General features: G+C 38.9%; 1 protein-coding gene across 1 annotated transcript in view; it reads right to left on the bottom strand.

Moving 5' to 3' along the window:
• Positions 1 to 79: 79 nt before the first annotated feature.
• NEK10 (NIMA related kinase 10) overlaps positions 80 to 22962 on the bottom strand; it is a 168916-nt gene continuing 146033 nt past the window's right edge. Inside the window, exons 33-37 of the mRNA XM_054019936.1 lie at positions 20136 to 20246; positions 17643 to 17751; positions 15652 to 15704; positions 15502 to 15557; positions 80 to 4568 (exon numbers count right to left, since the gene is read on the bottom strand). Coding sequence (XP_053875911.1) covers positions 4520 to 4568; positions 15502 to 15557; positions 15652 to 15704; positions 17643 to 17751; positions 20136 to 20246 — 378 coding nt within the window. The 3' untranslated portion in view covers positions 80 to 4519. The remainder of the gene's footprint in view (positions 4569 to 15501; positions 15558 to 15651; positions 15705 to 17642; positions 17752 to 20135; positions 20247 to 22962) is intronic.

Genomic DNA, 22962 nt, shown 5'->3' with positions numbered 1-22962 from the left:
TACGAATTAATAAAAATAACGGAGATAATGAGAATATTTTTCTTTAAAATGTGCATTGTTGTAGTTAATTGCATCTCATTTTACATTTACAAATCTAAACACAGAAGCTACAGTATTACAAATGCATGGAAAAACTACAATTTATAATCTTATTGTATGTGTCCATGGTGTACTATTTGCAAGGCCTATAAACCATTTAGACATGGGAAGGATTTGGTTTCAAACATACTTGCAGCTCTCTGAAGGCAATATTGTAGTATACAACCAACTATAGCAATCATACCTACAGAATGTAATTTAACTCTAATGATCGACAGAACTTCTCTATCACAGAATGTTGCCTATGGGACATTTGCAAATTCCAACTCATGAAAAAGACTATAAAAGAATAGATATACTCTGTAACAGCAATTGATTTCAAAGACAAAATATACCTACAGTCAGTAATATGCATATTTACTTTCAACAAATTATTTATTTTTGCTTACAGAGATCTCCCTTTTAAAAAATACATTGCACTAACAATCCAGAAGAAAACAAATTATAACTTGCATGCAATTTTGTAAGAGCAGCCAAGTACAATATAAGATAGCTTTGAAAAAGTGTTTAGTGTTTTTTTTCCTGAAATCTCACAAACAAATGGTTCATGGGAGCAGTGGGACTGCCTTCCTATAGAGTGCACAAGAGGCAAAAAATTCCCACAGAAATTAAGTTAAAAAAAATCACGGACAAATAGTGTACAGCTCAGATCAGTGAACCAGTGATGATCTCTCACCAAAGACACAGACAAGCAATATACCGGCATTTAAAAAATAAAATACAAGGTGTAAGTCAATCAAACAGGATGTAGTTGATTCATATTTAACAATGTTGAAAACAAAAAGAATTCTGTGTATGTGTTCAATATTGATGATTCGTGATGACATGGATGGCCCTCGTCATATATAGTCACATAGGGCCAGCATTTGGGAAATGGCACACAAGCTAGGTGCCCTTGCAAAATGGTTATTTCCCTCACCACAGCATATAACAGGGATTTTATGGTATTGTCTGATCTTAGAATGGGCAACCCTACAGTGGGAAATGTCCAGTTTTTAATGTTGACTGTAAGTAGGACAAGTGCTTAAAGGTTTGGTGAGTGGGGAAAGGGCAGGGAAAATTGTATCCTCAACTCTAATCTCCTATATCCAGCATGCTGGAGAGTTCCTGCTGTTTTTGCAGAACACAGGGAGAGTACCAGATCATGCCCGCTGGTTCCCTAGCATGGACTTTTAGCCTAGTGAAGCCATGCTGTACTCATGCGTACTGCCAATGCCCCAGCCAGGCTCACTTCCCAACTCTGCATTCCACTGACAGCTGTTTCAGAGTCCCCCTACGTCTGCTCTGCACTGCCTGCCACAACCAAGCTCAGTTGAAACACTATCTTCCCGTGCTTTGGGCCCATTATTGGGCCCACACAATATTTATCCTGTTATTGATAGCGCTACACATTTATTATGGATAAACACAAAGTCACTAACTATAGTCTGCTTTCCAATGAAAATTATGCCATCAACTATCAATAGACACTTAATAATATCACACAAACCCAGCCCAAACACAAATCTCATCGCTTTAATACATGCCTGAAAATAAGGTTCAATCCGTTGTTGATGCAGTGCCCCCTATTTCCATTTACTACAGTCTGACAATTAAATGTTAAAAAACACGTGGGGAGGAAGAACATTGTAAATAGACATTTTTGACTTATACCCACTATATTAGTAAGGATAATTTTATGCTATTTTGAAAAAAAATAATTGTGGAAATGTGTATTCAGTTTGAGTGGGGCCAATATATCAAGAGTTAGTTTAAATGAGGTCTTTTGTGTATGAAACGCACGCAAAAAGTAATTTAAATGTCATACAAATTCTGATTTTCTTGTTACATACAGTACAGGCTTACTTTATAAAACCTCGGATATTAACCACACCTTGTTGCCTTCTCCTGTACTAAGAAAGATGTTCACTATGACTATCAAAGCCACATTAATATTTAACCAGAAGCTGGGCTAACTTTTAGTGATTGCATTGTAAATAATACATCAGCCATTGCTAATTATGATGTATTTGCAAGGCAACTGCTCTAATATTCATATTATTTTGTAAACTGTAACCATTCAGTGGCACTCTTTGGAGGAACAGGTACCTTAGTTGGAGAAGCATTTTGATAGTCTTCTAATTGCAAAACATAACAGGGTTTGGTTTGGTTTTCAAATAATATGTACAGTGGGAGCCATTACCAACTCGACATTCTCCACTTTTCAGTGATTGTGGTATCTGCTATTCTACATATAGGGAGATACCATGCTTACTTCATGTTCCAGAGATGATGTGAATGCTCAGTGTAAACTCATATTAATTCCAGGTCACCTGTATTTACATTTTCAAAAATGTGCATTTACATTTTAAGGAGGTACACATTTCATAGGGCATGACAGATTACACCTTTTAGTTCAGTGGTAACATATAGGGGGACTTATTCTCTGGCTTTAACGTACATGGTATTTGAGGAGTTGTGAGATGAAATTACATCCAGGAAGGTTATAAATCAGGGCAAGGATTGTGTATACAATAAAGTGCAACCAGCAGTGATGGTAACAAGGTTTTAGAGAATTGCACAGCAAGACAGTCAATTTTTAACAGGTGAGAGGGAAACAGATAGGTATGCCTCTCCTTGAAGTAGTAACAGATATATCTAAAAATGGAGTGATATTAGCGATAGCACTTAGGTACTAGGAAAGCAGAAAAACAGTAGACAGTAGATATTAGGGGGATATGCATAGGTGACCATTATGTGTGAAAATATGTTAGAAATCAAAATAAAATATCTTTTCTAATCCTATCTTTCTAATGCAGATGTATTATTTTCCATAGGATGACATGTAAGAGCCTTGCTAGCTTTCTAAAGCACCTCCTCAATGGACCTTGGCTGCTATGAGTCTGTCATTATCCAGATTCCAAAATCAGGTGTGGTGGCCTTCCGCGCTACATTTCGATTTTCTGGGGGAAATGCTTTATGTTAGACTGGGCTGTCACATGCTTGTTTCCTGGATGGGTCACCACATCATAAGGATAAACCCACGTTCTGCACAACATGCCTCCTTGTGATTTAAACATGCCCTTTTTGGCTTTGTACTCCTCCCAATCACTCACTCCAATCTCTGAATTTCTATGCATTTTACACCACCTCAAACCTCTCTACTGAAGGTGTGTAGGAAGGGGGTGGATGCCTTCTGTACCCTTAGGTACTGACTTAGGCCCACTGCTGCCAACTTGCACCAGTTTAGAATCTGGGCTAGTGAAATCCCAAATGACAGGGGAAATAATATTCTGCACATTGTTAAGAAATAATATCTAGTTATTTACATATGTTTCAAGCAAACTATAGCAGAAATACTTGGCCAGTGTATACACAGTAAATATGACATACTTATGCATCCAATCAATCACAAGTAATTATATGATAAGCATGAAATAAACAAGTTTCAACAGTCTAGGTATATGTCGCCATACATATTCTGATTTTTACAGTAGTTAGGTTAGATACAGTATAATCAGACTGTAGACAATGGCTCTCACACTTAGTCAAAACTCTAAAGATGAAAATAATAGCTTCAGTAATGTTGAATTGCGAGACTTTGCATCTCTATTTAACATATAATGTACATATAGAGAGAGAGATCCTCAAAGTGCATTAAGTACTACAAATTTGATTAGCAGCAAAGCATTGGTTTCATTTACTTATTTATTTTCTGTTAAACAGTAAATGTGTGTGTATATTACACTGTATACATGATACATATTTTACATATACGTATCTATACAATATATGCATGTCTATATATAGGATATAGATATAGATATATACACACACATAAGCTGTGCAAGTTGTAAATACTGACTATTAATTAGTGCTATACCAGCATTAGAAATTGCTACTATCCAAATGGTTAACTTTAAATATTTTATAGTTGAATTGATTTCTAATTTCTAATTCCGGTGCAGTGAACCTAAAAATATTTTATTTCCTGCCCCATTCCCTTTTTGATTTATTTCTCTTGCTATAAAAGATAGCCTGATTATGAGCCTTAAATATAGTTCCAGCAAACCTGAGTATTCAACAATTCTTTACAAAAATAAAATAAAAAAATAGAACATATGCATTCATTGTCAGGAATTATGTTTTTCTACTAATGCACAAACTCTGAAGCATTTTCCCAAATAGTATGTACAGAACTCCCCTGGTACAGTGCAAGAAGTTTATGCTGTAAACAGAGCTGCCACAAAAGTATCATACGAAGTTCATCAGTCGTGAGGTCTTTTGAAAGCTGTCTCCCATTTGTTTCAGCATTGGAATCCCTTCCCATCAATATATTTTGAGCAAAGCTTATTATCCCTTTGGTGATCACACAATATTAGCTGAAGTAAGGGCAGTTTGACTTCAGAAAAAAACCCAGTCTGTTCAGATTTGCAGGTTCTCATCTTTTGGTTGGATGGTTCTTTGTTCCCCACGGATAGTAGTGGTACCTACAAAGACAAAGAGGTAGTAAGTGTTTGTTGACCCTAGGAAATCTTTACAACTCATGTTCACCAACATCAGAATGGCTCTCTGTGCTATCAGCAGGCAAGTTACTATGATAGAAATGTGATATATAAGCAGAGTAAGAAAAGAAAGCTTGGATGCCTTTCTAACTGCTATGTTCTACTCAACCATAAATTACTGGGCTTGATGCAGGAATTAGCGGATGAAATTATATAGTATGCTATTCAGAGGGCCAGACTAGATGTTTGTAATGAACCCTTCTGGACTTAAAATCTATGGGCTTCACTATACATTGCACAGAAACAGTGTGGTGGTAGGGTCTGAGAGGGAGTCAGTCACACCTCTCTGATTCCCAACTGCCAAGTCCTGGCATAAGTTAAAGCAGCAAGGGGACAGCGTTAGCTTATGCTGCTGGGATAAAAGGCCCTCAATGATTTCACGGCAGTGGAGAACCAGGCACAGCAAAGTCTTGCTCCTCTACACCCCTCTCTTCTCCCAATAAGCCCATACATGCCAGGCATAAGAGACAGCATGGGAGATGGTGGAACTGCCTCTGTCAGCTTTATGCTAGTGGAGATTCCCCCATTAAATAATCAAACTAGTCTTGTATTATATTACACTGTCCTGTGGAAACATGCACCAAGGTTTTACTCTCATAAACTGTGCAGTTAGAAAGTAAAACAAGAAATGTTTTTTTTTCTTTTTCCTTCACAAACCTCATCACCTTCTGCTTCAAGTGCAGGGAGCGCTTTACCTTGTTTTTTTTAAACACACACACATCAGCATGTACAGTAAAAACACACCTCAAAACAAAGTGCTAACAAAACAAATCACTAAACTGTGCACACAATTTTCCCCCTGTGAAGAGGATGAGTGAGAGAACAAACATGGTGTTAGTCATGCTGCTTAGTGCACTACTGGAAAGTACTCCAATATTAGGGTAGTGTGGGTGGTATAAGAACCTGTCGGGGCGGCCTGTCCATATAGGCGAACTAGGCAGTCGCCTAGGGTGCCAAGTTAAATGTGACGAGGAAAAAAAATCAAATTAAAAAAAAATGAAAAAGATGGGAAAAAAATACAAATACAATAACGAAGATGTCATTATTTCAATTCCTGTGCGCATACAGAGGGAATATGAATTATAATTCATTTCTCTACATTTCTGAGAATTTATTAATATGTCAAATATTTTATTTACTGCAAAAATAAATAATATTTTGGCAAAAAAAAATTCAATTTGCGACGTAGGGTCAAGATGACTCACTCCGCAATTTTGATAAGCAATAACTCAGCCACAATGAAACACATCCACCAGCGACAAGAGCTGCAATGCTAGTGACATCTAACTCAAATATACATCAAGGTCGCACAGCCGGAAATTCAGGCAGAGCAGAGATATCGCGAGTTGATTCATATCAAACGGTCATTTGAACACAGGTCGCAGGTAGATGGTTAAGAATCGAGCATATACTGTGGAAACTTGTGTTTCTTGGTGCCAAAGGATAAAGAATAATGTCTTTCAGCATTATAAATCCAAAATGTGAGTATCTTTAAGCTTTATTAAACCTTAGTGTTATTATCGGGCTGTATAACTATGAACTTTTCTTTGTTATAACTGGTTCACAGGTAATAAATAAGGTCCATAGAAGAAAAGTAACAGCGTTAACACTTAATAGACTACGAAAGTATGACACACTCCAAGCGGGTAACCGTGAGGAAGGGGATTACTTTCCAAACAACCGGTGTCGGGTTATAATGTCGAAAAAGGTCATTTTGCTTCCATGTAAACGCTGTAACTAACTGTTTTAATAGGTAAGTGAGTGTCTGTTACTAATCATTGAACCTTTAAGCAGTGAAAAGACATGTTGGGATGGCTGCAATGTGGTTTAAATTGCCAACCGTATGGTGGGTGTGTCAGCCATCCTTAACTCTATAATGTTTGCAGTCGGGAGCACAGTACATAACAATATTCGAATGCCCCATGGCAGAAAGAGGAAAAAGAAAACCCTCAGGAGCAGTATCGTAAATGAAAGGCTGAGAAGGAAAAGGACCAACCAAAACAGCAGGGATCCTTCCTGAAATATCTTCTCTTTAATCCAAATAAAGATGGAAGCATCCAGATGAAGGAATTTTACTTGGAGAGGAGGTTAGCTCACATCCATATGGAAGCAGTTTGGAACATCAAGATGAAGGTATATTACTTCGAGATGAGGATAGCTCACATCCACAAAAAAGCAGTTTGGAAACTCAAGATGATGGAAAGTATCAGAGGGGTAGCCGTGTTATTCTGAATCTGTAAAAAGCAACAGAGGGTCCTGTGGCACCTTCAAGATTAACAGAAATATTGGGAGCATACGCTTTCGTGGGTAAGAACCTCACTTCTTCAGATGCAAGTCAGCTGAAGAAGTGAGGTTCTTACCCACGAAAGCGTATGCTCCCAATATTTCTGTTAGTCTTAAAGGTGCCACAGGACCCTCTGTTGCTTTTTAAAGATGATGGAAAGTTACTTCAGATGAAGGCAGCTCACAGCATCAGACTGATATGGAAGTGGAGAAAATTTATTCACCTTCAGAGAGACATGAAGAAATTGAAGTAAACGAAGTAAAAGGAAGAAAGGATGAGGAAGTTACAAACAAGTTACAGTATGGGGACCCAGCTTCATGGCCCAGATGTGATGACAGTGCGTGGCAAATTCTCGAGGAACATGGACCCGAACAAGTTCATTAATTTCCCTTCCCTAAGGATGGAAATAAAAGAAAATTCTCTGCTCAGCATTACAAGAGGAAACTCATTAATGGGGAAGAAATTCATCGAAACCGGTTACAATATTCAGTGTCAGAGGACTCTGTGTTTTGCTTTTGTTGCAAGTTGTTTAGAAATCAAGCAATCGGTAAATCACTTACTGAAAATGGTTTGAAGGACTGGAAAACCGTATCTTCAATTCTCTCTTCACATGAAAGAAGTACAGAACATTTGGAATGTTTTCAAAATTGGAAAGAACTTGAATTACGATTGGAAAAAACTTTCAATGCAGAAAATTTACGTGTGATCAAGGAAAAAAGAATATTGGCAACAAATATTAGAGTGTCTGATTGCTTTAGTGAGTTCTCGGTGGGCAAAGTTTAGCATTCCGTGGCCTCAGTAGAAATGAAAAATTACACACTTCAGGTAATGGAAACTTTTTAAAATTTGTTGAATACCTAGCTTTGTTTGATCCAGATTCTCTCAAGCTTGCTGAAGAAATAGACTTTCCGACAGACTTTGAATCAGAGCCAGTTCGCATTTGGCAAAAGAAACAGCAGTTTTCATATGAAGGATGAGCCACACCCATTCAGAACCCAAAACAGAAGTTCAAAGTGAATTTCTACTTTGCAGTCCTTGATACTGGTATTCACTTGGTTGATGAAAGATTTCAACAGATCCAGCAGCTAGAGTCAGTATTTGGCTTTCTATCTGATATCCACAGCTTGCAAAAGAAAACAGCAAAACAGATAAGAGAATTTTGTATAAAACTGGAGTCGGCATTGACTCATGAAAATTCAAGACACTGATGCTATAGATTTGTGTAGTGAGCTTCAGGCTTTTTCAAGACGACTTAAGAAACATTCCACTCCTGAAGAAGTACTGAAGTTTGTTTGTGAAAATAAACTCACAGACAGTCTTCCAAACATTTTTATAGCTCTACGCATTCTTTTAACTTTGCCGTAGCTAGTGGGGAATATAGCTTCTCAAAGTTAAAATTGATAAAAACATATCTGCGTTCAACAATGGTGCAAGAGAGACTTGTTGGACTTGCCACAATGTCAATAGAGCATGAAATAGCTGGAAAAGTGGATCTAGTGACTGAATTTTCAAAACTTAAAGCAAGAAAAGTCATGTTTTAAAAGCACAGATTGTTTTTTATTTGGAGTGTTTTGTAAATACAGGTTAACGTTCATTGAAGAGTTTTCTTATTTCTTTCTGTATTGGTTGTGGGGGTAATGGCAGTCAAAGAAGGATAGCACAATGGATGATGTTCTGCTTTCCTAGCAGATGTTTCCATCTGTCATGATGGGCAAAATTTGAATGAGTGGTGCTCTGACCAATGCGCCAGATTGCAGCACCAGGTTGCAATGCCACTCACTGAAATTTGGCCCAGCCGTCCTCCCGTCATGACCGATGGGAGGACAGGCCAATGCTGAGTGTCTCTGTGCCCAGGCACCAGGTCGCAATGCCAGGAGGAGGAAACCAGTCCCAGTCTCGTAGGACAGGAGCTGCAAGAGCTGCTGTTGTGGGGTGACTACTTTTGTTTTATTTCAATTTATATGTTGTTTTTTTATTTCATATTTGCTAAAAACACAGTAATCTATCTATAACTATTTGACTGGACATTCACTATGCCTAAAATATTTACAGAAATGAAAAAATGCAGTGAATAAAAGCTGTGAAAAAGAATGATTAATGACAATACATATAGCAATGTATACTGTTGATTAGATGAGTGTTCTCTCGCTTGATTATACTGGGGCTAGAAATGTTCTCTCAGTTACAGAGTACCACTCTTGAAACAGCATTTCTCTACCATAAGAGGACCTCTGATGGTACGTATAATATAATAATTCATTTGGAGTCTCGGTGAACTACAGCACTCAGCTGAAGACCACTAGAGTGTCTGACCTTCATTTCTGCAGGTCCTGTTCATTTGTAACACACCTACCCACCTTCATATAAACTGAGCTGTTCTTGGATTAAGCCTCTTAATACACTTTATGGAGCTTTTCATGAAATAATGAGGTAACTGACCGCAAATATAAAGGAAATATAGTTATTTAAAATCAGATCTTTGGACACTTGGATACTGTGTGACCACCTCAATGCACAGAAGCATGCTGAAAGTTTGCAAAAGGTATACATTGTCCTATCTGTAAATGATCTCACAAGTAAAAACAGTCACATACACATCCGACTTATGTGGGTAAGCCGTCACCATACGTGGTGAGACATTAAATCAGGAGAAAAGAAAGAGAGGGGAAGAGTCATTGGGATAAAACACATTTTGAAATATTCAGCTATTTTTTTATAAATTTCTGTACAAACAAGTGACACTAATCGAAGCACTGAGTATTTTATGGGGATTAATGATAGATGGGCAGGAATTGATTATTCAGGACACAGCTGAGGGTCATTATCCCCAGCTGGTCATTAATCCTCATGAAATGGCCGGCACTGAGACTGTAATTACTATTATAATGAAAATGAAAAACAATTACTATAATAAAAAAAAAAGTGTATGGACATCTTATGGGGTTCAGCTTCTCATTTTCTAACAATTTAATGCCCTACACATCACCCAGTCAGGTGTTGGAATCATTTCTCAGCACTCCACACAGTTTATAATTTCACATATCTTTTTTCTGTCATTTCGCTATGTAACACTGAGTGACACCACCATTATTATTACAGATGTGGGAGGGGGGACATATAGTGGTGAGCATAAGAACGGCCACACTGGGTCAGACCAATGGCCCATCTAGCCCAGTATCCTGTCTTCTGACAGTAGCCAGTGGGAGTGAACAGAACAGGGCAATTCACTGAGTGATCCACTCCTTGTCATCCAGTCCCAGCTTCTTGCAGACAGAAGGTTAGGGCAGAGGTGCCAAGGGAGCAGCAAATATACATAAAATAGAAAAATGCTGCATATACAAAAGAAAAGGATTTTCCAGAAGAAATGTGTTCCTGGAAGAACTGGGAACCTGTATTACTGTGCTGTACGCAGTCAAACTGTTGGTTTTGCATTTGTTATCAAATACGGGATATGTCCACACAGCAGCTGGGAGCATGCTTCCAAGCAAAGGTAGACAGACATGCACTAGCTCTGCTTGAGCAGTGTGATAAATAAAGGTGTGATAGCTCCCTTTGATGGACGCCCAGCCAGACAGTTAGCTGCAAAATCCCTCTTGGTAGCTGTTCTTTACTTGCTTTACCTGTAAAGGGTTAAAAAGTCCCCCAGGTAAAGAAAAAAAAGTGGGCACCTGACCAAAAGAGCCAATGCGAAGCCTAGAATTTTTTAAAATGGGGAAAGAAACTTTCCCTCTGTCTGTTGGTCTCTCTGGGCTGCACAGAAACAGAGCAGCAATGTAAGGCTTGAACTGAGTATGAAAATTCATCTTCCATACCTAGAAGAAATTATTTGGATAGGGAATGTTTAGACAGACACAATCAGGTTTATTTTTTATTTTGGCTTGTGGATTCCTCTGTGCTAACCCCAGATGCTTTTGTTTGCTTATAACCTTGCTGAACCCCCAAGAAAGCTATTTTGGGTGCTTAATTTTTGGAATTGCTCTTTTAAAATCTAGCAAAAGCCTAAGTTCCAAATGTATTGAGTTTGTGCATATGCTGTTGGATTAGCTGGTAGCAACAGCTAATTTACTTTGTTTTCTTTCTCAGCTCTTCCCCGGAGGGGGGGGTGAAAGGGGTTGAGGGTACCCCACAGGGAGGAATTCCCCAGTGCTCCTTCCTGGGTCCAAACGGTTGGGGGTTTTTTTTGCATTTGGATGGTGGCAGCGTTTACCAAGCCAAGGTCAGAAAAAAGCTGTCACCTTGGGAGTTTAATATAAGCCTGGAGTGGCAAGTATTAATTTTTAGAATCCTTGTGGGCCCCTACTGCACTCAGAGTGACAGAGGAGGGATTTCAGACTTGACAAGCAGCTTACTAAAAACAACAGTGTGACCACAACAGCACGGATTGCGGCTTGGGCTAAGCCACCCAAGTACAAACCCTCATTTATTAATACAGAATGTTGAATAACAATTCATTTAAACTACAATACAGAAATGTATTTCCTGCACCCCCTCAGAAGCAGTGCAAAGGATTGGGGGAGTCAGGGGCAACAGAGGAGCTGAGGGAGAGGGAAGTAATTGCTGGGAAGGAGCCTGGGAGTGAATCTTGAGGGTTGTTGGGTGTTGGGGGAGAAGTATGGAATTTTTTTGGTGGGGGAGTGATTTTTAGGGAGTCGGGGAGCCTCCCCCATACATATCCTGGCTGACCCCTAGCCTCTCCCATTCAGTCAGGCACATCTGCCCCTATCCCCGTGTGTCCCTGGAACACCTATCCCCCATGTATCCCTGCACCCCCATTCTGCCACCCTCTTCCCCCTGTCCCCATGTGTCCCTGCATCCCTCTGTCCCAATGTGTCTCTGCATCCCCACTCAGTTTACCCCCACCTGTCATCATGTGGCCCTAAACCCCCATACACATTCATCACCTGGCTCAATGCTATCACCTCACTAGCTCCAGTGCCCCAGCCCCAGTCTGTCCCCCCCACTAACCCTTCTGAACTCAGTCTATGTGATCCTCCAGCAGCTCTGTGTGCCGTACTCTGCCCCTCCCCCATATATTCTGTGCCTTCTCACCCAGCCCCGTGGGCAGGGCACTGTGAGGAAGGAAGCCTCTCCTCCCTCTCCATGGTTGGCTTCTCCAGCCTAGAGTCAACTGCCCTCTATGATTAATAACTTTTGTCAAAGCCTTATTATTTATGAACTATTGCCTAAGAAAAGGAGATAATTGAGGATTGCAAGGAGTCACGTGATATGCTGGATTATTGTTGGAAAGGTTGTAGTTATTCCTGAGACAGTCCACTATGTATGTAGAAATAGGAGGAGATCAAAGCTCCCTTACGCAAGGCAAGGCTGAGGGGATGCAGCTGTGAGGTCTTCAATCCCATTTATGGTTAGTGCAATAAGGCCAAATAATGGTGGACACTGACAAGCAGCACGATTTGCAGTTTGAGGGGGTGATTTGTCCTTTCAGTCAGCTTGAACTGTTTGGAGATTTAGAGATAAAACCTAATTATATATGCCTGCTGGCTACATGAATCATCCTGAATGGGACAGCTATCAAAATTGTACTGTTTGGCTACCTAGACAGTGAGTGTGGAGAAAAAAATGTGCAGGATTTGGAGGGCTCAAATTGAATTGAGCAGAACATATTGTAGAAAACATGGTCATTTGTCAGGAAATGCAGATGGCAGACTTTGAAGTTAAACGCATTTTCTGAAAGACAGGGAGACATATGTGGGCTACTTGAGAGTAGTGAAAGGTGTAGCCTGATTTAGGATGTACTGATCATATTAATTTGGATAATATGGGAATTTAATTTATTTTTATTTGATTTTAATAATGATTAAAAACAAAAGCTTTTCCAACCATTAGAGATACATATGATAATATAGAATTACATGCAACAAAGCTTTGGTTAACATACTCACACCCTTCCTTGATAACCCGGTGATAAGAGACACAGGACCAGCCTTGCAGTTCAGGTTTTTCAATTTTTGAGTGAGGGATGCCGGGTTAGAAAATGCTGAGCTATCAAAGCTGACTAGAGTTTACTCGACTAACTTAAACTTAAATCAAAACCTAATAAACAAACTAAGAATAAAACTTAGGGAAACCAAGCTTAGCCTAGTTCCCTTGAAACTTAAAGTTTAAGAACAAACATAGCCTACAAATAGTAGCAGTCATCGTAGATAGAGTGGAGAAAGTAAATGAGAATAGAGTAAAGTGAGAACGGAGATAGTGAGAAATGGAGATGAAGTAAAGTAAGAACAGAGAAATGGAGATAAAATGGAGATCCTTTATTGAGGTGGGTTACCTCTTTTATAGGGCAAATGCTGGACCTCCTTCCTCTTATGCCCAAATTTCATTCCTTACCCACAGAAATGTTAGGGTACACTTACCCCATAGGCTAGTATGTATGTGCGTATTGATGACAGGTATGTACGCACATCAGTCTCTTGTGGTGTACTTGTTAAGTCTGTGGGAACCCCCCTCCCCATGCCATTTTTCATTGTCCATTGGTCTAGATAAAAGGTCATAGATATAGGCGTGGGTACTCATTTATTTAGGAAACAAGCTATAGGTCAACTTTGCTTTCTGAGTAAAAGGTCTTAATATAGATATGCTAACTTTGCCTTAGCTTAACATACAGGATATGGCCTGTAGGTCTTTTGCATTACAGCCAAACTTACTTTAATATAAATTGATAAACCTATCACAATACATCAAATACTTAAACTATAAGAAAAGATATATATATATACAAGCAAACAGGTTAGTCTTACAGGCTACAAGGGGACAGCAGATAATAGGATGTATGTTGAAGAGTAAACCATGGAATAACAGCAAGAGAACGTACTGCAGGCAGTGACATTTTAAAATCTAATCATGTCTAAATACACATTCTCTGAGAGTAAGAAATAGTTAAACTTCAAATTCAAACAATACACTTCAAACAAATGAGTGTGCAGGGGTCCATTCCACACCATCCCAAAAAATTTATTTAACTATGGGGGTCTGCACATGCTGCCCCAGGAACAGGCCAGGAAGCAGAGTCTGACTCAGAGAGTCAATTTGACTTCCAGTTCCCCATTGCTCCAGGGGGACATACCGTGGGACAGCTGTTTCCCAGTGTGTGGAGGAGAGAGTGGAGCCAAGACTCCATGCATTCCCTGCCCAAATGCATGGGGGGGAGGGAGGAGAGGGAAATGACCCAGCAGTGGTTGCTCTTCTTCTGATGCTCCCACCCACAACACGAGCAGACAGCATAGGGAAGTAAGACAATGATTTACACCCCATTGTTCCCCTGTGTGGCTGTGCAGGAAAAGTCACAATCTTTCCCATAATGTGGGATTTCCAGAAATGTAGAAAAACGTTTTAAAATGTAGATACCAAAGAACAATGATACATTAGGGAATCCACAACACACATGGGACCAGAGCTGAGAAATAGATATTGGAACTAGAAGATTGAGAATATGAACAGTTTTGGAGCTGATCATGTAATGTGTATTAATACCCAATTCCTATGCTATATGCTGACATACACGCATACTTTGCAGCAATGCTAACATCTATGTATAGTTCCACTAAGCAACAGATTCTTTTTTAGACTAATGTGTGTAAAAGACTCCTGCCCACGTGCACCGAACACCTGCCTAGTTATATTTAGTCTTTGTAGATGTTTTGTGCCAGACAGTATGCATGAGGTAAATGTCTATAAAACTGTGGTACATTTATATAATAGCCTTGTTAGACCTATGCAAATCCCGCTGAAGCATCAGGAGCTGCAGGTGCTTCTCACCTCTGAAAATGAGGCCACTTTTATTTAAGGAACCTAAGTATGCATTTAGGAGCTTAATTTTAGGCTCCCATGTTTGAAAATGTTGGTCATTGGCAACAGGAGCAGACTGCTGGGGAAGATCTAGGAAAGAAGCAAAGATGAACCACTTCTTCGATAGGGGAAACATGAACTATTAAAAGTCTGCCGAAGGTGCTTTAGGACTAGACCGGTAAACAGAACTAGAAATACCAGGCTTGGGTTATTGTGTTATTCTATTTTCCATGTAGGATCTCCACCGATAACCCTCTTTACGTAACAGGTAGTGTGTGTGTGTGTGTGTGTGTGTCACTGCTGCCTGCAGTTTCAAACACATCTTTATTTCACTTCCCCCTGCTCTTTTTTTGTTAGCGCCTACATTTCTTCCTTTTTGTATTGCATCCAAACGTTATACTGACTCTGCTAGTTTCAGTCTTGTAGCAGTAGGGTTTTATGACAAAATAAACTCCCATTAAAATGAATGGGATAGAGGTGCCTTTTGTTTCAACTGAGTTTTTACATGGAATAATGAGAGGAAATTGCTACCAAGCATACACCATTCATTCTGCTCTGTTAGTGAAGAATACAGCAGCTGTGGCTGATCTAGAAGATTGGCTAAAATGTCCTAAATCAGTTCTATCCAGTCCAGGCCTATATGCCATAACATTATGTGTTACAATAAAACTGAAAGAGAGCTACCATTAGGAAATAGAAGAAAATGTGTCATTGGCTTACCACATCACAATTTAACTTTTCCTTTTGAAACTGAACTTTGATACTCACCTGTTAGAAGTGAAATTGTAATAACCACTTTCCTCCAGAACCTCTTCAATCACAGACTACAGATTAAAGGAAATTCAGGTTAGTAAAAAATGTATATTTTGGTTAAAAGTAAGAAAACAAAATTGTTCATGAAGAATGAGAAACGCTGACCTGCATCTGTTCATATGTCATTCCTTCCTCCATGTCAAAACTGCCAGAAAAGCCTATAAAGCAAATATCAGGCAATGTTAAATCACTGAAATTTTGGCATACATGTGCCTCATCAGAGTTTTTTAGCAATCACAGCATAGCCAGAATGATAACAGAACAGTTTGTTAACAAGAGAAATGGCTAACCTTGATCTTCATCTGTTTTTGCTGCATTGACCGCAGTGATCATGTAAACAGGTGGGAGGAGGAAATTCTTACAGTATGATGTGATCTTCTAGATGTTGGTATGTGGTTGTGATCATAGAGTCATAGAAATGTATGGCTGGAAGGGACCTCGACGGTTATCAGGCCAGCGCCCTGCTCTGAGGCAGGACCAAGTAAACCTAGACCATCCCTCACAGGTGTTTATCCAACCTGTTCTTCAAAACCTCCAGTGATGGGGATTCCACAACCTCCCTTGGAAGCCTATTCCAGAGCTTAACAGGAATGGTCTAGATAATTATTCCTGCCATGAGTACAGGGGACTGGACTAGATGACTTCTCAAGTCCCTTCCAGTTCTATGATTCTATCCTTATAGTAGAAAGTTTTTCCTAATATCTAACCTAAATCTCCCTTGCTGCAGATTAAGACCATTACTTCTTGTTCTATCTTCAGTGGACATGGAGAACAATTGATCCCCATCCTCTTTATAACAGCCCTTAACATATTTGAAGACTGTTATCAGGTTCCCCCTCAATCTTTTGTCCCAAGACTAAATATGCCCACTTTTTTAACCTTTCCTCATAGGTCAGTTTTTCTAAACCTTTTATCATTTTTGTTGCTCTCTTCTTGACTCTTTCCAATTTGTCCACATCTTTCCTAAAGTGTGCCATCCAGAATTGGACACAGTACTCCAGCTGAGGCCTCACTAGCGCTGAGTAGAGTAGGACAGTTATCTCCTATGGGTTATACACTACACTCTTGTTAATACACCCCAGAATATTAGCCTTTTTTGCAACTGCATCACATTGTTGACTCATTCAATTTGTGATCCACTATAACCCCAGGTCCTTTTTAGCAGTACCAATACCCAGCTAGTTATTCCCCATTTTGTACTTGTGAATTTGATTTTTCCTTCCTAAGTGTAGTACTTTGCACTTGTGTTTATTTCATTTCATCTTGCTGATTTCAAACCAATTCTCCAATTTGTCAAGGTCATTTTGAATTCTAATAATGGCCTCCAAAGTGCTTGCAGCCCCTCCCAGCCATGTAGATGATGTGATCATATTGTAAAAACAGTCATGTCTGATTACAAGAAGAACACTGTATAAATGCAAAAAGAAATGCATAAAAAATGGGGAATCACAAGTGGCTCCTTTGTGGTTCCCCAATTTAGCTGCACCCAGTGCTTATTGAGTGTTGCTGAGGATGGAGCACATTGTTTACAAGAGTGTTCAACTTAGGTGCAAGCCATATTTGATGATAACTACGTATGAAAAGTATACATGTTTACAAGCCCTTGTATGGAACGTGCTGTAGCAGATGAACTATGTTTTACTGTTTCCTCTCCAACTCTCTGAAGCCCCATCCAGATAGGCAATTAAGTCATATTAGTGCAACCGCTATAAAACATGGTATAAGAAGAGCTTTTTCTTGCACAGTGTTTAAATATGGCTTTGCTTAAGGCCCAAGTGGAAGATTTTCAAAGACACGAATAAGAGGCACCAAATTCCCACTGACTTTCAATGGCAGTTAGGCACCTAACTGTAATTTGAAAAAATCCACACATGTCCCAAACTCAAGAACATTCTTTTAAATGGTTATGTCTGGTCCACAATCACAAAATATACTGTCTTTTAAATCAGTTCCGCAAATATGACCTAATTGTCAGTAAAGACAGTAACTGACAACAAAGAGTTAATTTCTCTTTACTGAAAACTTCTAATCTCAATATCATGTACCCGACTTGAAAAGTCTATTTCAGATCATGAGTGTTTGTTTGCTTTCCTTACCTGTTCTATCATCTGGGGCCAATATATTTCCCCCAGTGGAGCGAAGTAATAAATGGCAATCTGCTGTAAAAAAGTTGGGCTCAATCAGTTCAGGAGAACCCTGGAGCAGCTGGAAAAAAGCAAAAGCCATATTAAAACTAAATTTTTTAAACCAAAAACTTCCATCGCAGAACATAAGTAGTTTTTCACTCTCCTAAAATCCAGAGTTAGAGGAGAAAGGGGCTTTCAATACATTTGAAATGAATAAAGAACTAGTCAAATCAGTCATGAATGCGCTACCTTCTTCCCTTCAGAGGTGTTTATCAAACACTGAAGGCAACCAAACTGCACTCAGCATAAACCTCACAGCTATGTGGTACATGTGAAAGAAATATCAAAGTGCAAATTTGTATGAAAACAAAAAAGAAAAAATGTGTTTTCTCAAAAGTAGGAGAGAAACAGTCAATAGTTTGAGATTTTCAAAGTTTGGTACTTAAAGTTAGGTTCCTAAACTCATATTTAAATTGCCTGATTTTCTATCAGTGGGATCTCATCACTTTTGATTTCAACTGACTGCTGTGAACATGTGAAAACTGAGAATCAAATCATTTTTGGGTGTCTATGTAGGGATGTAGGATCCACTATGATTTTGACATTACAATGTTATTTTTGTAGATAAATAAGAAAGAAATGTCTGTTCCCATACTCTACAGAATCTCCAGCATAATCAACACTCTTCTCTTTCACCAGCTTTTAATGCTGTAGAATCACACTGGTTAGACACAGACAAGACCAATTATGGGAGGTCCTTTACTCCACCCCCATCTCTGGCAATGCAGGAATCTTTCTAACAGTCTGTTATTCTTATCTAGTCACCTGCTCACTCTAATTTTAAATGTTTCAGGCAATAGGCCTTCCATCATTTCCCACTGAAAATGATTGTACAATATAACAAATATCATTGTCCTGGAGGGTCTTCCAGGGCTCATCCTAAACTTTTCTCTACTTAATTTCATCCCATTAACTCTCTGTTTTACTATGAACTACCCTTCACATTGGTGGTCCTGGGCTGAGATTCTGAAATTTGCCACCCGACTCCCACTGATTTTCAGATATTTAGCTTTTACTTCTTCCTCATCCATCAATCCTCCCAGCCCCCTGAACATTTTTTATTGTTCTATTAACTGCTTCCAACTTGCCTACATTTTTCTGGGAGGGAGATACTCAGAACTGAATTCAGTCTTCCAAATACTGTCACCCCACAGAAAGGGATTATCACCTTCTTGTACCTCAATGCTTCTGTGTACGTGGCCCAGAATCACAAAGGCTGAATCTATATCTGACCAGAAAAAATATCCTTTAATGCCTGCAAGTCTTCAGTAATTTTCAAGTGATGACACTGAATTATTGCTAACAGACTATTCAACAATCAGGAAGGATAATTTGGCTTCAAGAGCATTGGGCAGTTTCAGTGCTTTCTAAGCGTTCATGCTTCGAGTAGAAAGATGTTGTTCCAAAATACCAAAATGTTGGCAGGCTAATGATAATGTAACAGGAGTTGACATAATCCAGCTCGATTAGCCTTTAACACACAAAGTTAGCCTTTTTTTTTTTTAAACACAAACAGTTGCAATTTGATCCTAGGACAAGAAAAGGGAAGGTTAAATGATAAAAAAAAATGCAACCCTGTTTGTTCTGTATTGTGAAACATTTCTTGGTAAATAATTAATAAAATATTTATGCTAACAGAGGCTGATTTTTGAGACTATTGAGCGGGGGAAGCATTTGCATTTAGAAAAAATTAAACAAGCATTAATTTTCCTCTAAGCATTATGCCTGGAACTGAAAAAAAAATTCTATTTCATATTTATAAAAGATATGAGAATCATCATATTATGTTATAAAATAAATTTCAGAAAACTTCTATGTGACTGTTTTGATCTCCTGCTGTTTTATTTTAAATCCCTCCCTGTTACTATCCTGATCTGATCCATGAAAGGAAAAACAAGTTCTCTGATCTCTGAGGAGGTGGATTTTATGTTTTGTTTATTAGCAGCTGGCTGGATCTTTCCATTTTCAATGTGTGTGCCTTTGATCAAAGACAAAATCTAAAACTATTCTGTATCGCTACTTATCTAGGAGACCTTCAGACCATAAACTAAAAGGTGGATAAAGCATTTGCCTAAACATTTTCCATAAAAATTGGAAACAATTTCAAATTAATCAAAGTTTTTGTGATACTAACTAAAAATCATTTACTGGAACCAGAGTGTGGGGATAATGCCAAAGATTTAATTATATGAAAACATTATTAATTTTCTCAAGTTTTTGTTGAATCAGATACTTATTTTTCATGACTAAAATGGAAGATGAATATGAAGAACACATACAATTCAGAGCATCTTAATTAACCTTTATAAAGTTCTTCTCCCCCTCCCCTTGATTAATTCATATAGCATAATTCAAATAGAAATAGAAAAGAGATGAACACCACAACAACTCACAATACTGCACCTTTTTAACTTCCAGTTTCAAGTTACAAGGATTGCTCTGTTGGCTGAAGAGAGATTTCTTGAATCTCTCAATAACTCTTCTTTTCAAGTTGCAGTGCAAAGCTGGAGGAAGCTATGGGGGATAGAGAAACAGCTGTTATCACCGCTCAATTTTGACTCCTCTATAGGCCACATTTCCTACAGTGTTAATTTTTAAAATTGGTAGTTACACTGTATATGTAGACACTGATATTTAATAGCCCAAGCAATAAACTACTGTATAGAATCTGAAACAATGCATATTGTAATAATGTTCTTTTGTTCACCCACCCTGTTAGAAGGTGTTGGAACCTGAAGAGACGGTAACTGGGCTCACTGTGACAGGTGTAGCTTGTTATATTGATCATGGATATAGAGGGGGTAGGACTGGCCCCTCTGGTCAAAATAATCTAACATCTGGGACTAGGTAGTCTTAAGGGAGGAACCCTAGGAAGAACAGATCCTGAGGAAAAGGCTTGGGCTGAATTTTGTGTTGGTTATCTTGAGTTACCAGGATTGAAATCAGTGGAACTATATATGAGGATAAGGGCTTGATGCAATGCAAAATAAAGTGAATGGGAATCTTCCCCTTGATTTCAATGGGCTTTGCTTAAGGCTCCAATGTACTACTCAATACGACAAAGTGTGGCTGAATCTGGCCCTTCTATTGTAAGCTTTCCAGGACAGGAACTTTATATTTTACTTGTCTGTAAAGTATCCAGAAAGGTTTTGACTTTATACCAATACAGGAAAATTTTCCATCTATGTTCTTGTGCATCAAAATGCATTCCCCTCTTTTTCTCTGTTTAACAAAGAAAAACACGCAGCATATTTCAGCTGTAAACAGGTCTCTTATAGGAGGATCCTCTGAACTCTCTTCTTTATGAAAGATGAAATCTTTTTGTGTTTGAATTTTTAAATTACCTTTCTGCTCTAAAAATAAATGTAAAGTCCCAATGGTAAGTCAGGCCCTATTGTCAGGGCAGCTTTTTACTTATATCTGTCATCATTCCAATGTGGAGGATAGAGTCATCCTATAACACATATTACACTTTGGGCTTAATTCTCCACTGCCTGGTACTTTGCATAATCATTTATCCCTGTGCACAGAGGATGTAAAACTACCATTCTGATTTGGTAGCACTTGACACAATCACAGGCCCAATAGCTACACAGGGTATAATTCAGTGACGAATCAGGATCCTTGTGTTCAAACTGTCTGGACCAGGATTATATGTCATAGATGTGATTTAACCCATGTTACACTTCGTAAATGTATACAAACAAATGCCATTTATAACTAAATGGAAACTTTTTGACACATGAAAGGTTTGACCATTATTCAGGCCATCCCCACATATCTAGCTATAAGTCTACTTGGTTTTTTTTTTTTTTTGTATTTTTCTGGGAATAACTGTGGTTATTACACTGGTATAAATCCAGAACAATTATACTGACTTTAATGGAGTTATTCCTGATTTACACAGGCAAAATTGAGATCAGGATCTGATTCTGAGTATAAAGGGCTTCATCAAAACTAGTTACATCCAGACATATGCTGCTTTCTTTTCAGGTAGACAATGTCTTTCATACGTTGTGTTGTAAACCCTTAAGAACTTTCAGCCAATCAGATGATGAATGTTTCTAATCCTATAAGTAAGCAGAAGCCTGTGATACTGTGTGAATTAATACCAAATACCTGCACATGTTGGGGGCATTGTGAGGTACAAGGGCTTAGGAAACAGTCAGCTGCAAGTGAAAATAACCAGAGTTGTCTCAGCTGCTGCTGTCTGATTCCAGATTCTGCTTCCATGAAATCAGATGTTAGATCAGTGAAAATAAGGCCAAGGTTTTACATAATGGTTTTTTAAAAACTTGTTCTTACATTATTTTTCAGAGACCAGAGCAAAACCTGTTTCCATGGAAACTGGATTGGAAAGACTGCTGGCAGCCAAGAACCAGCAATAAGAACTCTCCCTTGTAAACTTCAGCTTCTAGTTGTCAGCTGAGATCTGCAATTGAGCATTTTAAAAGCCAGCTACATATTTATTTAAAGTCTGTTCTTCCTCAGATCTGTAAAAAATAAACAAATAATGAGGAGGATTGGAACTCTCAAGGGATGTGGTTACAAGGCATGGAACCTTTCATCTATAGGTCACCATTTCAAATCTAGCCCAAATTGAAAGCATTGTTACTGCTGAGAGATACAGGGGACTGCTTGGATTACAAAGCATTTTGAGATTGGGTGTGAATGTACCCTTCACTTCAGATAGCTATAACAAACACTTAGGGGGGCACACCTAAAACAAGACCTGTCTGGCCAGAAACTAGCACTATGTGGGTGGGAGGGTTTCATGGGGTATTGTGACCACAGCGGGTGGGTGTGTCAGGGGGAGGCAGAACAAATAAGAACAGGGAGAGACTGAGGCTTTGTCCACACCAGACTTTTGTCAGTAAAACTTTTGTCGGTCAGGGGTATGAAAAAACACCCCTGACCAACTGAAGTTTCACAGACAAAAGCACCAGTGTGGACAGCGCTATGTCGGGGGGAGACACTCCCACCCCAACATAGCTACCGCTGCTGGTTGGGGGTGGTTCAATTATACCAGCAGGAGAGCTCTCTCCCACCAGCATAGTGTGGCTACACGGGAGACCTTACAGCGGCGCAGCGGTGTAGTGTAGACAAAGCTTGAGGCTATGTTTATACTACCATTATGTTAGCAAAACTTATGTCGCTCAGGGCTGTGAATATTCCACCACCCTGAGCACCATAAATTACGCCGGCATAAGCACTAGTGTGTACAGCGTTA

The sequence above is a fragment of the Malaclemys terrapin genome, chromosome 2, assembly GCF_027887155.1.
Source record: "Malaclemys terrapin pileata isolate rMalTer1 chromosome 2, rMalTer1.hap1, whole genome shotgun sequence".
In the NCBI taxonomy this organism is placed as follows: Eukaryota; Metazoa; Chordata; order Testudines; family Emydidae; genus Malaclemys; species Malaclemys terrapin.
The sequence above is the reverse complement of the archived record's forward strand: the minus strand, read 5'-3'. Positions and strand labels throughout refer to the sequence as shown.